The following is a 22,448-nucleotide window of genomic DNA, read 5'->3' as shown; positions in this document are numbered from 1 at the left end:
TGTTACCTACAAACAAATTGGCCAACCTGAAGGTTACTGAGAACGGCAATGTGATCAAATTTGAAAAATAATGAATAAAGTGGTGTTCGAGTAAGAAAAATGAAGTGTCAATCAGAAAAAATTGGTAACGTAAATCACCGGCTCAAATTGCTACCCAGAAAATAGACTCCATAGACATAGGTAGACGAAGTAGGATAGAAGAGAGATGGAGAGGGAATGAGTAACAACACATAATCATCAGTGATATGGGCACAAAGAGTCGCAAAACCCTTAATCAGCGGCTCTGTGAACAATTTTGTGATGTATTTTTTTTATCACAAAAGCCATAGGTCTTCCTCAATTTTGCGAGGATGGGACATCTTTGAAGCGAGGTTTAGGAATTATAACACAAAAATTAGAAGATGACATACATATTTGATGAAGTGTATTTAATGTTTTTATTATTTATTGTTTTTATTATGACACTAAAAAATGACATACAAAAGTTAATGTCATAAATATTAGATGACACAAATTTACAATTATGAATGTCATAAATCCTTCAAATTTTAGAAAAGATGGCCATTTTATGACATACAAAAATGTATGTCATAGTTTAGTGTATGTCAAAGTTCATTTTTCATTAAAGACCTATTTTCTAGTAGTGTTTGTACCAACTTCCATTTTATTTATTTTGTATAACCTTCAATACAAAATTCTCATGACTCAATACTTGCATGTCAAAGTGCTAAACCTTCCATTGTTCCCCAACCCTAAATGAAAAAATAGATTTGGATACGATTCATCCTTTTTAAATAAAGAAAATGATAAGCCATAGAATTCAAATGATATATTAGGGGTGTGAAAGTAAAAATAGGCTTAAACATACATAAGAGAATCACCTTACGATTTCCTTTCCTCAATATCTTATAAGAACTGCTACTAAGCCTAACTTGTTAGATTTGCAGGGAATCTTGATTCTTGACGATCTATATTGTTTTCCCATCTCTTGAAGCAATCGATGTATCATTAGTTTTTTGTATAATGAAACAGAAAGAAGGCACATGTTTAGAGTTTTAATCTACTGCACATAAACCAGACTTCTATATCTTTACCATGTAATAGACGTCTTTGCAGACAAAGAAGAGAATTCTTTGTATAAAGCCAGTCCGCAATAACTCATTGGTAATTATAAGTACACTTTGAATCCAAGAATCAATTTTTATTTTTCAATAAATCCAATTAGCTTTTCCAATATAAGATGATATTGTCATTGGCTAAAGAAGAAGCAAACACTACAAGAGCAAGAGGAATTCCTACACAATATCATGCTATTTCTACAAACAAGCGCCTCCAAATCTTCTATAGGAACATTGGAACCAAAGCATGAGGCTTAAAAGATAATGATTCATTCTTATTCAATCATCCCTCATTTCATGAACTTGACACCTCCAATCTCTAAACTTAAACCAACTATCTGTATTTTCCCTGGTGGTTATTATAATCTTGCTCTGTGCATTAATCTTCCCGGTTCCAAGTAAAGTGAGTAGTTGACTATATATAGCAATGTTGTCAAGAACAATAAGCATCCTTTTTGTTTCTAAGGCGTCCTCAAACGTACATGTACTTGGAGAAACACCTGGTATTTTTCTCTTCTTTCCACCTAAAATATCTTTAAGAAGTTGTTCCTGTAGCTCAAACAAATCATCGAGTGTCTTACATCTGCGATCAATGTCTTCAAGAAATCCTGTACTTTCAAAATTCTTCAAATTTGAATTGTAAATATAGTTCGCCAGCTTTGTTTTGCCACTTCCACCCATGCCACAAATTACTAAGAACTGAAAATCGGATTGATTTAACCAGGAATTGATCTCCTGGTATCGAGTGGCCATCCCACTTAGATTAGGTGGAAGATGAACTTCCTTTCCATCAAGTTTACTGTTGATGGTGTCAACTATCTCCTTCAAAAAAGTTGTTTCAGGCCTGGAATCACACAAGAAAAATGAATAAGCTCATGGGATGATATTTAGAGATCCTTTGATAAGTTAATGAAAATATCATAGAAAGTCCAAATTTTAGTTACTAGTAATATAAGTTTAAATCTTCTTATCATTAATGTTTCACAAAAAAAAGACAAAATTGAACTAAAACATGGTCAAGGCTGTTAAGGTTGGATCGTAAAGGCCAACTGGAGGCTTACAGTTATGTTGGAAGGGACAGTTCTTTACTGTTTTTTTCTTAATTAAACAGACTGGAAATTAACATACATACTTGGGTTCACAGGTGTGTGTGTGTGTGTGTCAAGACTCAAGAATCAAATTTGTATATGATGTATCACAAGAAGAGACTAAGAGGCATACCCCAAACAAACCAAGCCGCCCAACTCAGCAACTTCCTTCAGGCCTTTCTTCCACAGGTTCACTTTGTGATCCGTCCACTTCGGAGAGGATTTGACATTGATTGCAAAAGTATTTTGTTGATTCCTGACATCAGAAGGATTAACTTGATAATAAATAGGTAGAACGAAACGATTATGCTCCCTCCTTTGTTCGAGGATCAACAAAAGCTCGTCAAGGCAAATAGTGGAAGTTGCATAGTTCTTTGACAATACAATTATTGAAGATCTAGATCCTTTAATTACTCTCGGTGACATCATTCCTCCAGCTCTGTAGAATTCTGGGGCACCCCTAAACGTTTCAATTGCTGCTCGTTTTAATGCTGAATAAAGATGATCTATAAAAGAATTACGAGTATCTCTGCCACTATGGTTTAAGAAAACGTCGTAGATGCCATCATTAGCATCAGGAGAAGCCTTATTGCTTGAGGAAGAACCAGAAGCTATTGAACTTGTATCCCCAAGTATGCTTGATGTGACGTCTGAACATTTATCTAAAAAAGATGATTTTGACATCTCTGCCATCTTGTACATCTCCTCCTTTTTGTTTTCATAAACACCAGAGCCACAGATTAGATTAGTAAAACACAGTTATTTCAGGACCATGGATGATGCCAGAAAAGCAATATTATAGAGCAAACTTACCAATTCAGGACCATGGATGACACATCTAACAGCTCTCAACTCTGTAATTGATGGGTTCGACTGCCTAGGTCGACCTGTTTTTCTCCATCCCTGTACCTCTGTAACAATGTGTCATAAGATGAGCTCTGTAAATGACGGGTTCGATCGACTGCATAATTCTAACTACAAATGTCCAGAAATGGCTTGACAAATGACAAGAGAGGCATACCTGTATGGTCAATGGTACCACCAACTAACATTCTAAACCAACCACGAGTCAGTCCACCAGCCTCCACCAACTCAAAGAAATCACGCCGACAAAGATAGTACACTCCTGTGCTTAGTTTAAATCCAGACAAATCTCCTCCAAGAATTTCTACCCATCCCTTGTTATTAATCAAGGTTTCCTCAGCTACTTCATTGTCAGAGTAAACAAGACTCACACCACACTCGTGTACCTTCAATCCTCTCATGGCAACAATAGAGACATTAACTGTATCTCCAATGTCCAATGTGTTTCCAATTGGCCAATAGCTTAACCATATACCAATTTTACCAGAGTCAGGTTTGCCGAAGACTTTGGGATTGTAAATCAAATCAACACCTTTGGTCGTACATATTTTACAGAACCATGCACACTCATCACCTGATATTGTATATTTGAAAGTTACATCAAGTCCTTTGAGCCTCCTACTTGTGGGATCTGAAGGAACGTCAAAGGACAAAAACGATAACTTTGATGCATAATTAGGCTTCATGTTTGGACCCTTTATGTCTGGTAGAGATGTGCTCATTATATCGAATTCATACAACATCTGTGTCACACAATAAGTTCAAAGGTGGTGTATATGTTGATGTACGTATGTGTGCGTATGCTGTTATGCATGCATTTGAGAGAGAGAGAGTCAACGAACCTGTAAATATGAACTTCTGCCTTTGGTAAGCTCATCATCACCAACCAGGCACACCTTATAATTTTGATACTCCTTTAGCCACTTCATGTGTCCCAAATCATTATCTTCAAGTTTGGTTATATGGAATAATTTGATAAAGCCTTCAATTTCACACAAACTACTACAACCTTCATAGCCAAACTCTTGCAATGTGAAACGAGGAGATTCAAAAGTTACTCTCTCCAATGATGTACAATAATATATGTATAATTCTGCGAGTGTACTTGGGAGGCATAGAAGCCATTTAAGTCTTGAGCAAAAACTCAAGTCAAGGACCCGAAGATTTTTAAGATGATCATAACAAGGTAGAAACTCAAATAGGCTATTGCCTAAATTCAAGTACTGCAAAGATATGTGAACACTGAAACTCAGACAAAAAGAATCAGTAAACTCAATATTGCACTCATTGAAGAATAAGCGACGTAATGAATGTGGGAAGGAAAAGGTAGTTTGTTTTGCAACGCCTCCATCAGAAGTAGAAACTTTTAGCCCTACTAACAGGTTTATACACCCTGTTAGGTTCAGTAGTGCAAGACTTGTCAGGTCTTCAATGGTTTCACAAATATGAACCAGACTGTGACAGTTCCAAAGAATCAAAGTCTCCAGATGAGGGATCCTGGACATGTTGCGGATTTCTAGTAGATTGTGCGAGTCTTTAAGGTTTAATATCCGCAATGATTGAAGAACCTGTTGCACAAGTAACTAAATTTAGGTAGCACTTAATATCTGCATAAAAATCACCGAAACCGAGACACAAAATGGATAAGCAACAAAAAGAGATATCAAATTCCCTACCATGGGCGGATCAAATACTTCCAAGTTGCTATAGCTCATATCCATAGCCACCAAGTTTTCCATGGATAAGTCAGAGGGTATTGCTCTTAATTGGGATCCAAACCAGCAGAGCCATCTTAAATCTTCTGAAAAATTCTCGTATGACCCTTCGAGTTGCACATTACTTAGGTGGAGCAGTTTTAGTTTATCCATCTTTTTTAGTGCATCTGTCTTTAGTTCTGAATGCTACAAATTTAGAATGAGGGATCGTAAGCTTGCATAATAGCCAAAAATAAATTTACCGAAAAATTCCTGATTACTAATCGGGAATTCCTATCTCGTAAATGGTGCGTTTTGTAGTGATTAGGTTTAAATCCACAAATGTACGTTTTGTGGTCATTTAGCCTGAAGGATGATCTTTTTCACTAGACCTTTGTGGTTGTATTCTGCATTTACACCTAGTTCCCAGGTTTTAGCAAAGGAAATACGAATAAGAATAACTCACAAAGACTCGTAAACTCCAGAATTCATATGATTAATGATAGTTCTCTCACAATTATAGAGGTGAGAGTCTCTCCAAGGTTCATAAGAACAATAACAAAATCGATAAACAGCCCTACACTGCAAACAGGCTTAAATATACTCCTAAGGGAATAATCCTCAAAAATAGGGACCACTGGGACCACAACCCAGCTGGAAGAATTCCCCACGATTACAGCAGTGCAATAAAGTTAGTGCTAAGGTCATAACCACCTGAAGGAATAACGGAACAAAAGGATAAAGCAAAAAAAAGAAAAACAGACACTGCACCGCACTCCCATGCTGCTTAATTATTTATGGACCTTTCTACCCCTCCTGCTGTAAACTAGAAGTTCCTGAGGCTTATCAAAGGAAAGGAAAAGAAATTTGTCATTTGTGTTCCTAATTTGGAGAGAAGTGAAACGAAAATTACACATTTTGTTCTTTCTCTCCAAATCCTTCCACATTGGAAGGAAAGTTAGGAGGGAAAGTGGTCCTTCTATTTCCTTACTTTAATGAAACTTGAGAACACCAATTTCTTTTAATTTCTTCTCACTTCCATCAATTTTCATTCTTTTCTCTCATTAACTTGAACTCGGGAACTGGGTGTTAACCTCGTATGTTTCAAGAGCGAGCATGCTTGTGTGTGTGTGTGTATATATGAGAGAAGTTATTGGATTTTAGTTTTTATTTATGTATTACATTTATGCATATATATTATTTGTCTTGTGCCTTATGTTTAGGGCATTCCGTTTATAGTTATTTTTCCTTGTATTTTAAACCTTCTGATGTTCAATTGAAGAATCAATCTTTGAGCTGTCAATTTCTAGATAGTATCAGAGCGGATTTTAACCAAACATGCCAAACCCTAGTCGATCAACAATCTTGACGGGCGTTGCAGAAAGTTCAAACCAAAAGAAGAATGATGGCATTCCTGATACGAATTCTCCATTCTATATCTATGCATCTGAATACCCAAACAGATTCATGTCAACGTAACTCTCATTGACAGCAACTATACAGATTGGTCTCAAGAGATGATGAACTTTCTCTTTGCCAAAAATAAGGTTGGTTTCGTTGACGGGTCCATCACAAAACCAGAAAAGGATTCTGCTGAATACATGTCCTGGATACGTTGTGATGCCATGGTAAAAGGGTAGCTCACAACGACAATGGAGAAGGAAATAAGAAGCAACGCAAAGTATGTTCACACTGCTTCTAAGATCTGGAGCGATCTAAAGGAGTGTTTTGGGAAGGAAAGCGCACCCAGCGCATATGAATTAAAACAAACACTCTCAATGACGCCTCAGAATGGAGCCACTATGTCCTTCTACTACGCCAAGTTGCGTAGTCTCTGGGATGAGATCGGATTTGTGCTTCCAATGCCTCGATGTTCCTATGATGGTTGCACATGCCAAGTCGGGAAGAAGTTAAGTGAGGTAAAGGATAAAGATAAGCTTTATGAATTTCTCTTGGGTCTAGATAACTCCTTCTCTATTGTTATCAGGACTTAAATTCACGCCAAATTCTTGCCATGAACCTTATACCAAGCCTCGGGAATGCTTACCATCTTGTTGCTGAAGATGAGTGTCAAAGGGCTATTTCAGCCGACAAGAAACCCGTCACAGAAGTTGCAACCTCAAAAAGTTTGTGCCGACTCGTCCAAAAGGAAGCCAAAATCAAAAGTGTGACAAAACACTTCAAAGGGAGACCAGACAGGAAGATGTGATGGAGCATTGCACCTTCATTGGAAAGGATGGCCACTAATGAGATTGATGTTTCAAGCGAATAGGTTACCCGAAATAGTATCAAAGGCAACTTTCACCGAATCTGGAAGTTGCACACCCAGTGTTACAGAAATCGGCCTTGGAGGCCGATTAATCGCTTGGCGGCCATAAACCGATTATGATTAGGGTGTTTGGCGGAAATCGGTCAAAGTCGGCCTTGGCGGTCTTAGCGGTAATAGTCGGGATTCTTTTAAAAAATTCAAAAAATTTTAATTTTCAAATATTAAACCAAAATTTTAAACTTTCAATTTTTTAAGCTTTCAAATTTTAAAATATTAAACTAAAATTTTCAAAATTTTAAAATTTTAAAATTTTATATTCTCAAATACTTAGTTTTTTTTAGGGAATATTAATTTTTTAAATAATTTTATTAATAATTAAGGGTCCCCGATTAATCACCGCCCAGTCCGATTAATCGCTTATCGCCAGTCGACCGCCAAGCTACCGCTGAGCGATTTTTACAACCTTGTGCACACCCATTCCTGGGTTAACCAACGAACAATATGATTATATGAGTCCTTTTTAAGTAATTTTTCTGAATCGGGAAATTTCGATAAGGAGGTCAATACCTCAAAGGCGTTCATCACGGTAAAGGTAATAATAATAATTGTTGGGTTATTGATTTAGGATCGACTGAATACATCACATATGATGCTAGTATACTTGAAAACAAAACTAAAAACTGTTTTGAAACACTTGTTATTCCTAATAGGGATGTAATACCAGTTGAAGGAAAGGGAGAATGTTCCTTGCCAGGAGGAACTAAGATAAAAGGAGTCTTACATATTCCAAAATTTACATGTAATCTTTTATCCATTAGTAGAATGTGCAAAGATTTGCAATCAACTATAACCTTCTTTCCTGATTTTTGTGTCATGCAGAAACTTCATACAAGGAACTTGATTGGTACGAGTGAGTGCAAGAACGGTCTATACCGAATGGGGATGATTAGAAGATTAAAGAAATCCATGATGACAACTATAGATATTTGACACAAAAGATTGGGACATGCTTATGGTGATAAACTCACTCAAATAGATTTTCTTTGCAATAGTTCTTTTGATAAACTATGTGATTCCTGTTCTAAAGCAAAACATTCTAGATTACCCTTTTCACATAGTAGTATTAAAACCAACAGTGTTTTTAGCTTTTACATTGTGATATTTGGGGTAAATATCGTGTTCCATCTCTATCTAGGGCAACTTATTTTTTAACCATAGTTGATGATTTTAGTAGAGTTGTTTGGGTTTTCCTTCCAAAATACAAGCATGAAGCCAACAATTGCCTGATAAAATTTCACAACATGATAAAAACACAATTTGGAAAAGTTGTTAAAAGAATTCGTACCGATAATGGTGGTGAATTCACTTCAAATAAAATGTAAAGGCTTTACAATGAACATGAGATTTTACTTGAAACCACTTGTCTACACACCCGATAACAAAATGGAGTTATGGAAAGAAAACACATACATTTGCTTGAAACTATTAGAGCCTTAATGTTCGAAGCCAATTTGCCAAAACGACTCTGGGGAGAATGTATTTTAACAACAACCTTCATTATCAATCGACTTACTTCCAGGGTTATCGAGAATGTAACTCCTTATAAGATTCTTTTCATTTAGAAACCTGATTATGATCATATGAAGGTTTTTGGTTGTCTTACTTACTATAGAAGCACCACTACCAGTGTGGATAAGTTTGAGGTGAGGGGAGACCAGGAGTGTTCTTAGGGTAAGCAAGTTTCGAGTGATGTAAGGAACAAAAGGTTACAAAATTTATGACATTGAGGACAAGAAGATAATTGCGTCGAGTGATGTGAGGTTCTGTAAACAAGTTTCGTTTTAACAAACCGACCCATGCAAATGATGAGATAGATCCTTTTGATTCACAAGTAGAGGGGACCAATTTGATGATTTGGTTGAGACTTTTGAACCCACCAATCACCTTGATAGAGGATTGGACCATGAAACTGTCCATAAAGACCAAGATCAGGACACTTCAAACCAAAGGGATGACGGGAATAACATGCCCGAAGAAGAAAATTTTGACACATATGATCAGATTGGAAGACCTAGACGATATCGGTCACAACCGAAACATCTTTAAGACTTCGTTCTAAATTGAGGGGGAGTATTGGATTTTAGTTTTTATTTACATATTAGATTGCATATCTATTATTTTTCTTGTGCCTTATGTTTAGAGGACATTCCGTTTTTATTTATTTTTCCTTGTATTTTAAACCTTCTGATGTTCAATTGAAGAATCAATCTTTGAGCTTATCAATTTCTAGAGAAGTAGGTTCAAACAAGAACAAGAACAAAAATTAAGAACGGGAGAACAAAAACAAAAGATTGAAATCAATCATAAACCAATAAATTTCAATCAAAATAAGAAATGATAATTGTTGATATAACTATTAACACTTGCCAATTAACAAAGTCTACCAATATTGATGAACAAGGTCAGATGTAATGCCCCAAATAATCCAAATTCTTTCAAATGACTTGATAATGCGGATTAACACCTTCAACCAAATGTACTTGCTAATATATAACGAGAATGGAGAATAACAAGTAAAAAAATAAGATTAAAGGCAAACACACCGAGATTTATGCCAAATTCTTGAAAACCAACGTGCAGAGGAGACCACTCAGATATACAAGGGATAATAATGTTTACAATAGGAGCCAATGTTAGGGTAAATTGAGAGGAAAATCGAGAAACATGAACTAGAGTGTGTCTTTAAAAGCTCTCAACTCTTTCTTAACTAAAAAGAGTCAAAAATGATGTTCTAAGGTCAGGGGTTGAAGTGGCCGGTTTGGTCAATTTCTTATGAGGCTTTGGGCCTAATCTTTATCCTATATACCATGTTTGTATGAGGCTGAGTTCTGAGGTCAATTTTCAACAGTAACTTTAAAGGGAGATTGACATTAGGAATAAGTATGGTTTCTGTTAAATCAATTAGTAAGACAATTCATCAATAAGGGCTTGGCATTTTGGTGGAATTTGGTGGGTTATCAACCGAAAAAGAGAATCCCAAGATTAAATATTATGACCAACAATAATTGTTACAAAAATATGAAGGTGTTTTTCACATGCCCAAAAGCTTACATCTGATAAGAGGGCATGAACATGCTATTACACTCAAGAAAGAAAGTGATCCGGTTAATGTGAGAACGTATTGATACCCTTGGTACCAAAGATATGAAATTAAAATTTTGATTAAAGAAATGTTGGATGTGGGGGTTATATAACATAGCAAAAGTTCATTATTATGTCCTTTTTGCTAGTTAAATGAAAGTAAGAATTTGGAGTTTTGTATAGATTATTGGGCTTTTTAAAAAATTTCATATACCAGTTGTGGATGATTTATTAGATGGACTATACGGAGATGGAGTCTTTTCAAATTTGGAACTAAAACTAGGTTATCATTAGATCATAATGTTATGAACTGATGTTCAAAACGCATCTTTTCACACACATGAAGGTAAATACTAGTTCTTGGCAATGCCCTTTCAGTTTGTCAATGCTCAAAAAATATTTCAAGGGCTTATTAACGAGGTATTCAAACAATTTTACAAAAGTTTATGTTAGTTTTCTTTGATGAAATTTAAGTAAATTGTCATCATCCTTAAGAGCATTTAGAGCATTTGAAGATGATATTTGAACTTTTAACAAAATACAAATTATATTCCAATCTAAAAAAGTGAGTTTGCGAAAACAAAAATAGGATATTTGGGGCATGTCATTTCTCAAGGAGGCGTATATATGGATATTTCAAAGATTGAAAAGAAATAGTCTTAGCTAAGAACAACCACAAAATTAATGGGTTTCTTGGGATTATTGGGGTATTATAGAAAATTTATCAAACATTATGATTTATGCAACCATTGTTTTCCCTTTAACGGGACTATTAAAAAAATCCTTTTTAATGGGGCGAGAACTCTCAAACAACATTTGAAAGTTAAAAAAATCACTTTCTAATGCACGATACTTCGTTCACCCGACTCTACTCAACTCGTCATGATCTAGACTGATGCTTATGGTTTTGGTTTAGGCATGGTTTTAATGTAATAAGAACAACCAATTGACTAGAAATCGAGGCACAAAAAAAGTTTGATGACAGGGGTAATGGTTGTTAAGAAATGGCATTCAAACTATTTGAATGCAATAAGAATAATCAATTTCCTACCTGGGAGAAATTTTTGATGAGAAGTCACTAACAAAATTTAAAACTCTTGTTGGATCAGATGGTTATTTTTTTAGTATTTTTAGAATGCTTACACACACATCCTCTACATTATTCCTAAGTCAATACCATTCGTCTCAAGCGAGACTAAACCCTCAATGTTTTCCTTGGTTTTGATACTGCTAGACCAAAGGCCTTTAGTTGGATCAAGGGGGAGTTTGACATTGCTTTTTAAAACAACTTATTGATTTATTGGCTTTTTGAAAAGCCAATAAGTCAAGAAAAGTGTATGGAAAAAATCGAAGTATTTTTCAAAATAATTTTCCCATTAGCTTTAAAAAAGAGATTTTAGAGAATATGTAAAACATAGCTTTTTGAAACTCCTTTTAGATTTTTAACCACAATAACTTCAACAAGGAGATTTTAAGCCAAATAGTTCCTAATTTAATGACTTTTGGTTTTTTCTACCACACTAGCTAATCTAAACATCGTTTTGAATATTCATTTTGTAATGCCCTGTTGCGAATCGTTTCCTAATGTGGAGTGGTGACCCAAAGACCGAGTATCATCAGGCTCAGGGCCTTTGAGGAAAAGAGATTTAGACTCATTTGGGTGTGGGTAAGGTAATTAGGGTGATCCGGGAAGTTCGGTTTGTGTTTTGGAGCCAAAGGGTATTTCGGTAAGTGTCAGTCCGGGTTTTTATGGAATTTGGATTTTTGTTCGAGAGGTTTTAAGGCATGTATGAGTTGATAGAAGTGTAGAGCTTCTTGTTACCTTTTCGTGGATATAAGCATCGTCGTAAACGGACTTAGAACGAAGAAGTTATGACCTTCGGAATTTTAAGTGGTTTTAGGGTGCAATCGGGTATGCGGGGCGTACACAAGTATGCAGGGCCAAGTATATGAGGCGTATAATGGTGTACGTTAGGCGTACCGATCAGTTTGATCACAGGTGTTCTAAGGAGTACGTTGGGCCTCCATCCCTCTAAACCCTAGGATCGAAACCTTAGCCCCTATTTGAGTGGTTTTTGAGCTTTTGGTGGTATTTCATGCTTTTTAATGTTCATAGAAAAAGAAGGAACTTCTTGAAGAAGTGTGAGATGGCTCGAAGCTTTTAGATCCAGGGTTTTTGCATCTTGATCTACATTTTGGAGGTATAAAGGTTCTATCTTGATGATCTTATATGTTAGATCTCGTTATGGAGTATTTTGTGCTTTTTGGAGTCTTTTGTGATCAAGATGAGTTTTTGATCTACTCCAGAAGCAATGGGTGCTAGATCTTAGCTCCATTCAGTCTCAAGGTTCATAAAAATGCAAGCTTTATGAAGTATTGTGATCCATGCAAGCATTAAGACCTTTGTTAAGTCCTTATTGAGCTTTTGATTCCCTTTTTGCCATGCAAGCACGTAAAGTTGCTAACTTTACATGATAAGTAGGCCTATAGAATTAGATCCGAGAGTTTGGCACTCTATCTTAACCGATTAAGGGCTTAGTGGAGTGAAAAGGTGGTTGGAAGAGTACGTGGGGCGTACTTAAGATTAAGCTCAGCGTAATGTTGAGTTTGTACATTATGGATGTGTACAGTATGTTTCGGGGGCGAGTACACGATGCGTACCACTATGGTATGCGGGGCGTACTCCTCAGTGTGTCGTTTTGGGCTCTTTAAGGATGGGCCATTGTTGGGTTTTCTTAGTTGAGCCATTAGACTTCTATGTTGGGCTTCTGGTTTGTATCTTTTGGGCTCCTTTGGATTTAGGCCCATGATGGGTTTTAGGGGGCCAAAGGGGCCTATCTGGAAAGTCCTCAGGGCCTTCGGCCTGACTGGTACGACCCTCTGGCCCACAGTCTATCCGGGACGCCCTGGGTCTCTCGGCCTTCGGCACACAACAGGACCACTTCAACCCAAAATATGGGAATAAGCAATAGAGCGGTAGATGCATCGTCAAGGAGGAAACTAGAAGTGGAATGTGTTGTTCTTTGGTGGGGTGGGGGCGGGGTCCACAAATAGAGACCATGGGATAATTTAGAACAGGAAATCAACGATGAGGATCTTTAAATAAAATAACAAAAGATATTGCGGAAGACCTTCATACTCATAAAGGTTTCTCAATATGAGACTTGCTTTTGTACAAAGATCATTTGGTCATACCAAGAAATTCAACATTGATTATAAGTATCTTTGATGAATTCCATAGAGACCCGGTGGGTGGATATTCAGGTGAAGATAGAGTGTATCAATGCATTGCTTCAGAAGTATTTTGGGTGGGAATGGGAAAGGATATAAATGGCATGGTAAAACAATGTGAAGTGAGTCAAAGGAACAAAAATTTAACAGGTTCGGTAAGCTGGGTTATTATTACGACAAACACCCTTGCCTTTAAAAGTTTAGAAAATCACAATGAACTTAATAGAAGGATCACCCAAATTGAATGGTACGAATTCTATTTTAGTGGTGTTGGATCACTTGAGTAAGTATACTCACTTTCTCTTCTTTTCCTAGTTCTTATAGGGTTTATTTAGCTTCTTCAGTAGCAAAATCGTTAATTTCCATGCGGGTTGGAAGTTAACCTCGTTAATTTCCATGCAAAATCATTAATGTTTATTATGTATTACCTTGAATGAGTAGTTCTCTTGGGCTAACATTTGCATGTCAAGTGCTAGACCTTCCACTGTTTCAGAACCCTATACAAAAAGCAGGTGTATAAATACAATCTCTACCAAAATAGAAGGGTGTGAAAGGAATATAAGCTTCAACATACAAATAGAAAGAATCTCACCTTTCCTTTTCGTAGAACATCATAAGAATCCTTATTACGCCAGACTCTACTTCGTTTTGCAGGGTCCTTTGGTGCTTCTTGATGGACTATTGTTCTCCCCATCTCTTGAAGCAATGGATGCATCATCAGTTTATTGTTTGGTGAAACAGAAAGAAGGCATCTGTTGGTTAGAATTTTAATCCCAGATAATGCAGAGTAATCACGCTCCAAAATCTTCACCACGTAATCTATGTCTTTGCCAACAAAGAAACATGCAATATGCAAAAACAACTCTTTGTTAGAGTCATGTGGCAAAGTGCTGTAGCTCCTAATGAGTACACTTTGAATTTTATCATGTATATCTCTTCCCAATAAGCTCACTGTACTTTCCCAAAATGGGATGCTGTTATCCTCTGCTAGAGAGGAACCCAACACTTTAAGAGCCAATGGATTTCCTTCACAATATTGCAAAACCTGTTTTGCAAGCTCCTCATAACCTACCATTAGACTTTTGGATCCAAATGCATGTTGACTTAAAAGCTCCAATGATTCATCATCATCCAGTAATTTCATTTGGTACTCTTCACACCTCCAAGATCTGAACTGAAACCATTTACCAATACTATGTGCCCTAGTGGTTATTATAATCTTGCTTTGTTTGTTAATATACCCGGATCCAAGTAAAGCTACCAACTGGCTTACTTCATCAATGTCATCAAGAACAATAAATGCCTCCTTCACTCGTAAGGCTTCTTCAATCTTGAATGTACCTTGACAAACACTAGGTTTTTTTCTCTTATTGCCTCCCAAAATATCTCTGAGAAGTTGTTCCTGTAGCTTAAGCAAGTCATTGGATTCTTTACATTTGGGACCAATGCCTTCAATAAAACTCATGCTTTCAAATTTCTGACAATTTGAATCGAAAATATACTTGGCCAATGTTGTCTTGCCACTTCCACCCATGCCACAGATTGCTAAAAATTCAGCATTGGATCCATTTAACAAGAAATTTACATCCTTGTATCGAGCAGCCATCCCTATTAGATTGATTGGAAGATGAACTTCTTTATGATCCAATTGTTCGTAAATAAAGTAAACAATTTTCTCCAGAAGCTTTGTTTCAGGCCTGAAATAACAACAGAAAAATGAACAAGTAGATGCGAAGACATTTTGAGATTCTTTGGTATGATGAATTAAAGTATTGAATAATTAACTTACTACTATAGCATAGGTTTGATTAAATTAAAATACCATTCAAGTTTCCACAAAAATAATTGCAAGGACCATTTAAAACTGTATGCTAAAGTTTGTTGGCAAAGATTGACATTAACTCTTTAATTTAAAAACAACAGTTGAACAGCTAGATTTGACATCTAAGGATCAAAACAAAAGAAACTGAAACCATGTGGAGAAAAAAAAAAAAAAAAAAGCAAAAGTAAAAATCTTGTTTTTGTACTAAATCAAAAAAAAATGGTAAAAATTTGCAATTTCCACATTAAAGTTTAATGGTCATAACAAAAGTGTTGCTCTTAGCTCTAGTGATCACTAGTCAAGAGTCAAACTTGTAGATGATGTAGTAAGAAGCATTGAGCTGTACTGCTGTAGACTCGTTGACATTTTTAGACTTTTTCTATTACATTTTCGAAGTAAAAAACAAATTTAGCCATGACAAATGTATCTTCTATAATCACGTCAATTACATCTACATCATTTTTTCAGTTGAATTACTTTTCCTTTGATATATTGAACTTCTCTAGTAAACAACTCCTAAGGATCCATATAGGTTTGTTAAAATTTCCTGAGACACTTATCAACAACAAATTCACGAGTCACAACTGAAAAGTAGAGACCAAAATTGGCTACAAGTTAACACCTTAATAATCGTCAAGTTATTAGATCAAAGTAGCATAGGTTAAAAATATATTTCAGTAAGAGAGAGAAAGGAATGAATACCTGGACTGATCGGCCATGCCACGCAAATTAGCAACCTCCTTAAGAGCTCTTTTCCACACCTTCACGTTGTTATCTGTCCACCTTGAAGAGGCTTTGACTTTGATTGCGAAAGTATTTTTTTGTTTCCTGACATCAGAAGGATCAACATGGTAAAATACAGGTAGAACAAAATGATTGCACTCCTTCCTTTGTTCGAGTATTAACAGAAGCTCATCAAGGCACCAAGTGGAAGTTGCATAGTTCTTTGACAACACAACTATTGAACCCTTAGACTCTTTGATTGCTTTCTTGATCTCTAGCTTCAGTTCTTCACCTCTCTTGATGTCTTCGTTATCCCTAAAAGCATTAATTCCTGCTCGTATTAATGCGTGGTAAAGATGATCCGTAAAAGAATCACGAGTATCTTCGCCTCTAAAGCTTAGGAAAACGTCATAGCTGCTAACGTTAGCACTGGGAGACGCCATAATACTAGAGGAGGAACTGGACGCCATTGAAATTAGATTTCCAAGGATGGAAGAAGATAACTGGAGGACAGAGGTTTTTTTACAAACAAGTGGATAGGATGAAGATAACAAGAGCAGTTAAAAAGATAGGGGAAGCATATGCGCCGTGAATCAGGCAAACGCAAATAGTTTAAATTGTTTAATCGACGCCGGCCCTACTCCCGTCCTTCCTCGGAGCTTACATACAACAACAGAAAGGAAAAGGTGCTATGTATTCATCGACGATACTATTTCATCGGATAGCTAAAAGTTGTTTTGTTAACATCTCGAGGAATAGAATAACATGAATAAATTCTTATATTAATTTTCAATTAATAAAAAACTTTATTTAGCTTCTCCAAAGGGATTTTATATGTATCTCTCTCTCTCTCTCTCTCTCATATATATATATATATATATATATATATATATATATATATATATATATATATATATATATAGGGTTAGGTTATTTTGTTTTCACTATCTATTGTGTGCATGTATGACTGATTCTGGACCAATCATTTTAGTTATTTTAAAAAAATAATTAATGCATATTACATGTTGAAGATATAATAAGTATTAATTATATCTTCAGCATTTAATATGCATTAATTACTTTCTTAAAATAACTAAAATGATTGGTCCAGAATCAGTCATATATGCACACAATAGATATTGAAAACATTTGAACCTAACTAACTAACTAACTAACTAACTAACTATATATATATATATATATATATATATATATATATATATATATATATATAGAGAGAGAGAGGAGGGTTCAATTGAGAAAAAAAAAAGATTGAGAATAGGGGAATTATTCTCAGCCAATCATTTATTTTTGCCGCAAAAGTCTCCAACGTACCGGCAGAAATGGGAAAGGAATGCACATGTGTTTTCCTACAAAACATGTTTCCTTAAACTATGCTAAGCATTACCTTAATATATACAAAAACATGGTTTTTCATTTTTTTTTAATTTTTAAGAAGCTATTTTTATCGAAAAATGATTTAAAATATACCAAAATTCATGATTTTTTATTCTCTACAAATAGACATCCATATTGATATAGTTTTAAGATAAAATAAAAAAGTTATTTTTTATTTTATGGATGTCTTTTATGGAAAATATTCTATTCTCTGTCCACGTGTTGGTCATCGTGCCCGGCCACTCAGCATTTGATGTTTATCTGTTTTCGTTCTGTTTGCTTCACGATCCTTCCACCACCTCCCAAATCGAGTCTCCTCTCTTCTTCTACCCTTTGCTCCCTCCACCACCAACCACTTCCTGATCCTTTATGTTTCACGCTTGCATCTCCGATTACCTCTTTCTCTTGGCGTCTGTCGTTGTACCATTAGTGGTGGAGGCCGTTACGGCTGTTAAGGTGGTGGTTGACTACGAGATTAAGGTTTTCGATGTCCGTACTGGACAGTCTTGTAATTGAAGCTTCAAGTCTTCATACTTGCAATCAATCAAATAGGTATTCCCAGATACCCTTGCAAACTGACAATCGGTGGTATGCGGAGATCGACGAGTCGATCAGTCGACTTCTTAATCACAAAATCGGTACTTGTCTTCGGGTGTCGGAAGTCTTCGTTCGTCAAATGGTCTACCCGAGACACTTCTTCGCCGTCGTTAACGGATGGCTCTAACTTTGATGCTAGAGTTTTACGACATAGTTTGAGTACAATCGACAAATACAACCCGAAAGCGTTTTATTTCCACCGATTTTCTTCTACTTCTTCATCGCTTCTCAAACCTTAAGCAATCAGCAGGCCGCAGTGGTAGTGGTGATGTTATTTGGAGTAAGGAACGGAAGAGTTCTCTAGCAGGGGTATGCCAGGGGCGCTGCTTCAATCAAATCACGTCTACTACTATTGGAAATCTCGAAGCCTGGACCTCCATCGACTGGTACTTTGATTGATCACATGCTTAATTTCTTCTGTATACAAATTACAATACGAATTTCCGACTGAAATTGTGTTTCAATTGATTTGTGGGCAGAGATGAAATTTAAGGATAAGTCGCTTGCTTCATCATCCCCAGCCCTATACAAGCCAGGAAGGCGGTTGCTGTTGATGCTCCCCAAGTGTAGCACCTGATTTTTGGTACGTATTCTCTTATTTAATTCCTTGTGCATTTTGCATCTTGGCCTTGGACTCGGCGATTCAGAGGATCGACTCGCCGAGTAGAAACGGGAAGGGGCACGGGGTTTAAGTTGTGGACTCGCCGAGTCGGGTCCCGGACTCGGCGAGTAAGCTGTTGTTCGGACAAAAACCCTAATCCAGGAGTGTGCACCCTATTTAAACACTCTAACTCGGCCTCCCTTGCCCCTAACACTTCCAGAAGAGTTGTACAACGAAACCCTAGCCACCATATTGTTCTTGTGAGTGATTTTGGCTTTGTGAAGGAAGTTTGGAGCTTAGAAGAAGAAGGAGAAGGTTGAAGGGTGCAAAGAGGGGAAGTAGATCCGAAATCTACTCTGTGAAATGCTTCCATTCAGGTAGAAAAGTTCCTACCTTGATCTCTAGTTCATTAGATCCCCTTTTGTCCCTAATTTGTGGGTTTTAAGCCCTAAAACCTCAAACTCTATGTGTTTATGCTCTATGTTCTGAAAGGACTTCAGATCTGGGCCTTGTGGACATCTTAGAAGTGTAAAGTTTTTGTGGTTGAAGTGATTGAGGTCCCTATTAAGTGTTTGACCTCATAAAGAGCTTGGATTTTCCTTTTTGAGCTTATAGGGCCATGCATGCACGTAAAGTTTGCAACTTTACGTGATAAGCATGCCCTAGGAACACAGATCTATGGTTTAGAAGCGTTGTATGTCTCAGATTTGGTTTGTATGGGAAATGGGTCGAAGGGACTCGGCGAGTCCTATGAAGATGGTCTTAGACTCGGCGAGTTGGATGAACCACTCGACGAGTCCTATGAAGATTTCCTGGAGCTCGACGAGTTGTTCTTCAAACTCGACGAGTCATATGAACAGTTACTGAGTTAAGAGGGGTTTAAGTGTAGAAGGTCCAACCCTTCGTCACTACTCGTAGAATTAGCAATTTATCGAGTAGCGATAGCCCCAAAAACCCAAATCCTCTAGATGGATGCTCTGGTGAGGATTTGGAAGCGAGTAGGGGATCTGCTCGTGGGACTCGGCGAGTTGTTCTTCAAACTCGGCGAGTCGGATGAGTTTCCTTGTGGCCTTCAAATGGGAGAAGAACTCGTCGAGTTGTAGGCCCAACTCAAAGAGTAGGGTCGCGGATGGGGACGAGTAGAGAGCGAGGGACTCGGCGAGTTGATGACCCAACTCGGCGAGTCGGGTCAACTGAAAGTTGAATTTGACTTTGACTTTGACTTGACTTGGTTGAGGGTCAAATGGTCATTTTACCCTAAGTATAAAGATCCATTTCTAACTGAGTGTTTGTGGGGTTGTAGCCGGAGTATTTCCGGAGCAGCAGCGGACGGAGGTTTCCCGCACTGATTATCAGCAGCTGCTTGTATGAGGTGAGTTACCTTCCAGTAGGCGTGGGTCTAAGGCCACAATGTCGGCCCACCATTGAGGAGTATTTAGAAGATAATTGTCTTTGTGATAATTTATCTTGGTCTGGTATGCGTTTGGTTATGAGTTGTATATGTATGATACATGATAGGGATAGTTTCCCTGATAGTGGTCCTTAGGACCAAGGGGTAGGTCAGTACCCGGATATGCCTGACTGTGTGCTTATATCTTGCTATTGTATGCTAGTGGTAGGGGTGGAATAGTCCCTAGTTACTGGTTGAAAGATACCGATGGCGATTACCGGTTGAAAGATACCGATGACGATTACCGGTTGAAAGATACTGATGATGATTACCGGTTGAAAGATACCGATGGTATTGTATGGTATGTGGTATGATGGGGGAACTCACTAAGCTTTGTGCTTACGGTTTCAGTTTTTGGTTTCAGGTACCTCTTCATCTAAGGGGAAGGAGCCGGCGGCATAGCATGGCATCACACACACATTTGATTTTCCGCATGGTCTTTTCTGGGATTGTACTATGATATGTTATTTGATTATGTTGTGGGTTCGAAACATGATACTTAATTTTATGAGATGACATGTTGATTCAATATTTTCTAGTGAATGTTTTATTAGCAACTTAATTAAAAATGAAATTTTTGGACTTGAATTTTGGGACGTTACACCAAGGATTGGGCAACAAGGTATCAAATTTTATACTTCAAAAATCAACAAACAAACTAACCCATCTTCTTGAATATATATTACTAGATCATAACCAATGAACAATCTTGCTTCTTTAGGTTGCTTCTAACTTCAATGCATGGAACTGCTATTCATGTTCATGATTCCAAAAGGTACTCCGGTGATATTCCTTGCTCAATTCCATGTTAGGTTCTCATCTTTGGTCTCAGTCTCTATCTAAGTTATACAGTGGGAGCTAATTCCCTTTATATTATCTTCTCCCAATCTAAAAACTTAATATACTAATATGGTTACACTTTTACATCAACTTTTTCAAGCTTTGAAGTTGTTTTTGGTTTTTATGCTTGCAGAAGTGGGTCATACTGAGCAAAACGAGAAGAAAGGCTTTGTAAGAAAGATTACTTTTGCTTCATTCCTTATAGTATTATGTATAAAAATGTATTAAGTTTACATAATACTTATCGATTTATTACACAACTGACTTAATTTTGAAACTTACAGGTATTCGGCAGCTCATGTATCTGGAAAAATGAGAAAAGGAGTCTAGAATGTTGGTGTTCATGGTAAATTTTGTTGGGTAGATGAGGAATCTGAAGGATTTTTGCTCAGAAAGAGGATGGGCACATCATAAGCTGAAGGTACTTTGTACATATTCCATTTATTTTACCATTCAACCTTTTTGTTCTCTTTGGTTTGACTGATGTTTGATTCCCTAGAAGGCAGGAGATGTTTGCTCTACCCACTTGGCTTCATAGTATGGCCATTTTTTATTTGAAAACACTATTATTTCCCTTTTTGCTAATAATGGATTGAATTGTCACATTGTAAACTCCATAATTGGTGAAAATGAAATAGTTATGTATGAATCGTTAAAAATGTGATGGTGAGAATGACAGTACCTTTTATATGAAATATGGTACAAAATTTAACCGGGTTGGTTGAAACATGGTTTTGCCTAATTCGTAAGACAAGTGAAACATTGTTTGCATAAAGTAGCTAAAAAAATAATAATAAACATTTTTTTCATAAATTGGTATTGCCTCTTTATTTCTATTTCTACCACGATTTATTTTTTGGCACTAATCAATTCAACTGTCCATTTACCCGGAATACAGTTGCATTCGCAATGCAGAAGTTTTTCATGGTAACCGGAATCAATCTGTTGTCTGTTATGCTCTTCGGGGTCTGCAACGGAGGTGGTTTCACTGTCGACTTGCCCACCACCATTTCCACTATTTCTTTTTTCTTCTATTTGTTCCACTTTACAGGTAGATCGATTAGACTGCTTAGGGTATGTCAAAATACACGCTTATTCTCCTGATAATTTTTTGTTGGTATGATTGATTAAAGTTAAATCAATAAGATGAACGCATGATTTTTCAACTTTTGTGTGTGCATATTTAAGTTGTTAAGACTTTATTGAGTGATTGGATCGTTCTGTTCCTACTTTAATGGAACTGTGATACGGTGTTCTAAAGCATTAATCTTATAAAAAAAATTATCTTCATTTTGGTTAATTGATAATGCAGATTGATTTAGATGTTGGGTGGAGGATCTCAAACGAGTCTGAGGAAATCTCTTGGAGCCATTAAGGACAACACCACTGTCAATTTTGCTAAAGTGAATAGTAACTATAAGGTATTGAAACATTTTGAATTTTTTCTTTCTATGATTGTTACTTTAATATCCCTTGTTTGTGTTATTTTGTAGGAATTGGATGTAAATATTATTAAGGCCACTAATCATGTTGACCACCTTGCAAAAGAGAAACATATGCGATGTGTGTTTCTATAAAATTATATGTTTGTGGTCTATTAACAAAAGGTAGC

General features: G+C 36.6%; 1 protein-coding gene across 1 annotated transcript; it reads right to left on the bottom strand.

Moving 5' to 3' along the window:
• Positions 1 to 1,109: 1,109 nt before the first annotated feature.
• LOC145095989 (disease resistance protein RML1A-like) lies at positions 1,110 to 16,603 on the bottom strand. Its single transcript, XM_079033784.1, has 9 exons — positions 15,930 to 16,603; positions 13,998 to 15,102; positions 13,834 to 13,902; positions 4,747 to 4,971; positions 3,913 to 4,638; positions 3,228 to 3,813; positions 3,020 to 3,117; positions 2,340 to 2,914; positions 1,110 to 1,962 (listed from the first exon to the last, which is right to left on the bottom strand). Exons 1-9 carry the CDS (start codon positions 16,418 to 16,420, stop codon positions 1,398 to 1,400), a joined length of 4,440 nt encoding a protein of 1,479 aa, XP_078889910.1. The 5' UTR covers positions 16,421 to 16,603; the 3' UTR covers positions 1,110 to 1,397.
• Between the last annotated feature and the right edge of the window lie 5,845 nt (positions 16,604 to 22,448).

Source organism: Lactuca serriola, chromosome 1, assembly GCF_051521515.1.
Source record: "Lactuca serriola cultivar US96UC23 chromosome 1, Lser_US96UC23_V15, whole genome shotgun sequence".
Classification (NCBI taxonomy): domain Eukaryota; kingdom Viridiplantae; phylum Streptophyta; class Magnoliopsida; order Asterales; family Asteraceae; genus Lactuca; species Lactuca serriola.
The sequence above is the reverse complement of the archived record's forward strand: the minus strand, read 5'-3'. Positions and strand labels throughout refer to the sequence as shown.

Coding starts and splice junctions, on each gene's coding strand:
- LOC145095989 (XM_079033784.1), bottom strand. CDS start 16,420: ATGGCGTCCAGTTCCTCCTCTAGTATTATGGCGTCTCCCAGTGCTAAC. Junction 15,103..15,929: donor GGCATGGCCGATCAGTCCAG/GTATTCATTCCT, acceptor TTGTTATTTCAG/GCCTGAAACAAAGCTTCTGG. Junction 4,972..13,833: donor AAGAGAACTACTCATTCAAG/GTAATACATAAT, acceptor CTAAATTTGTAG/CATTCAGAACTAAAGACAGA.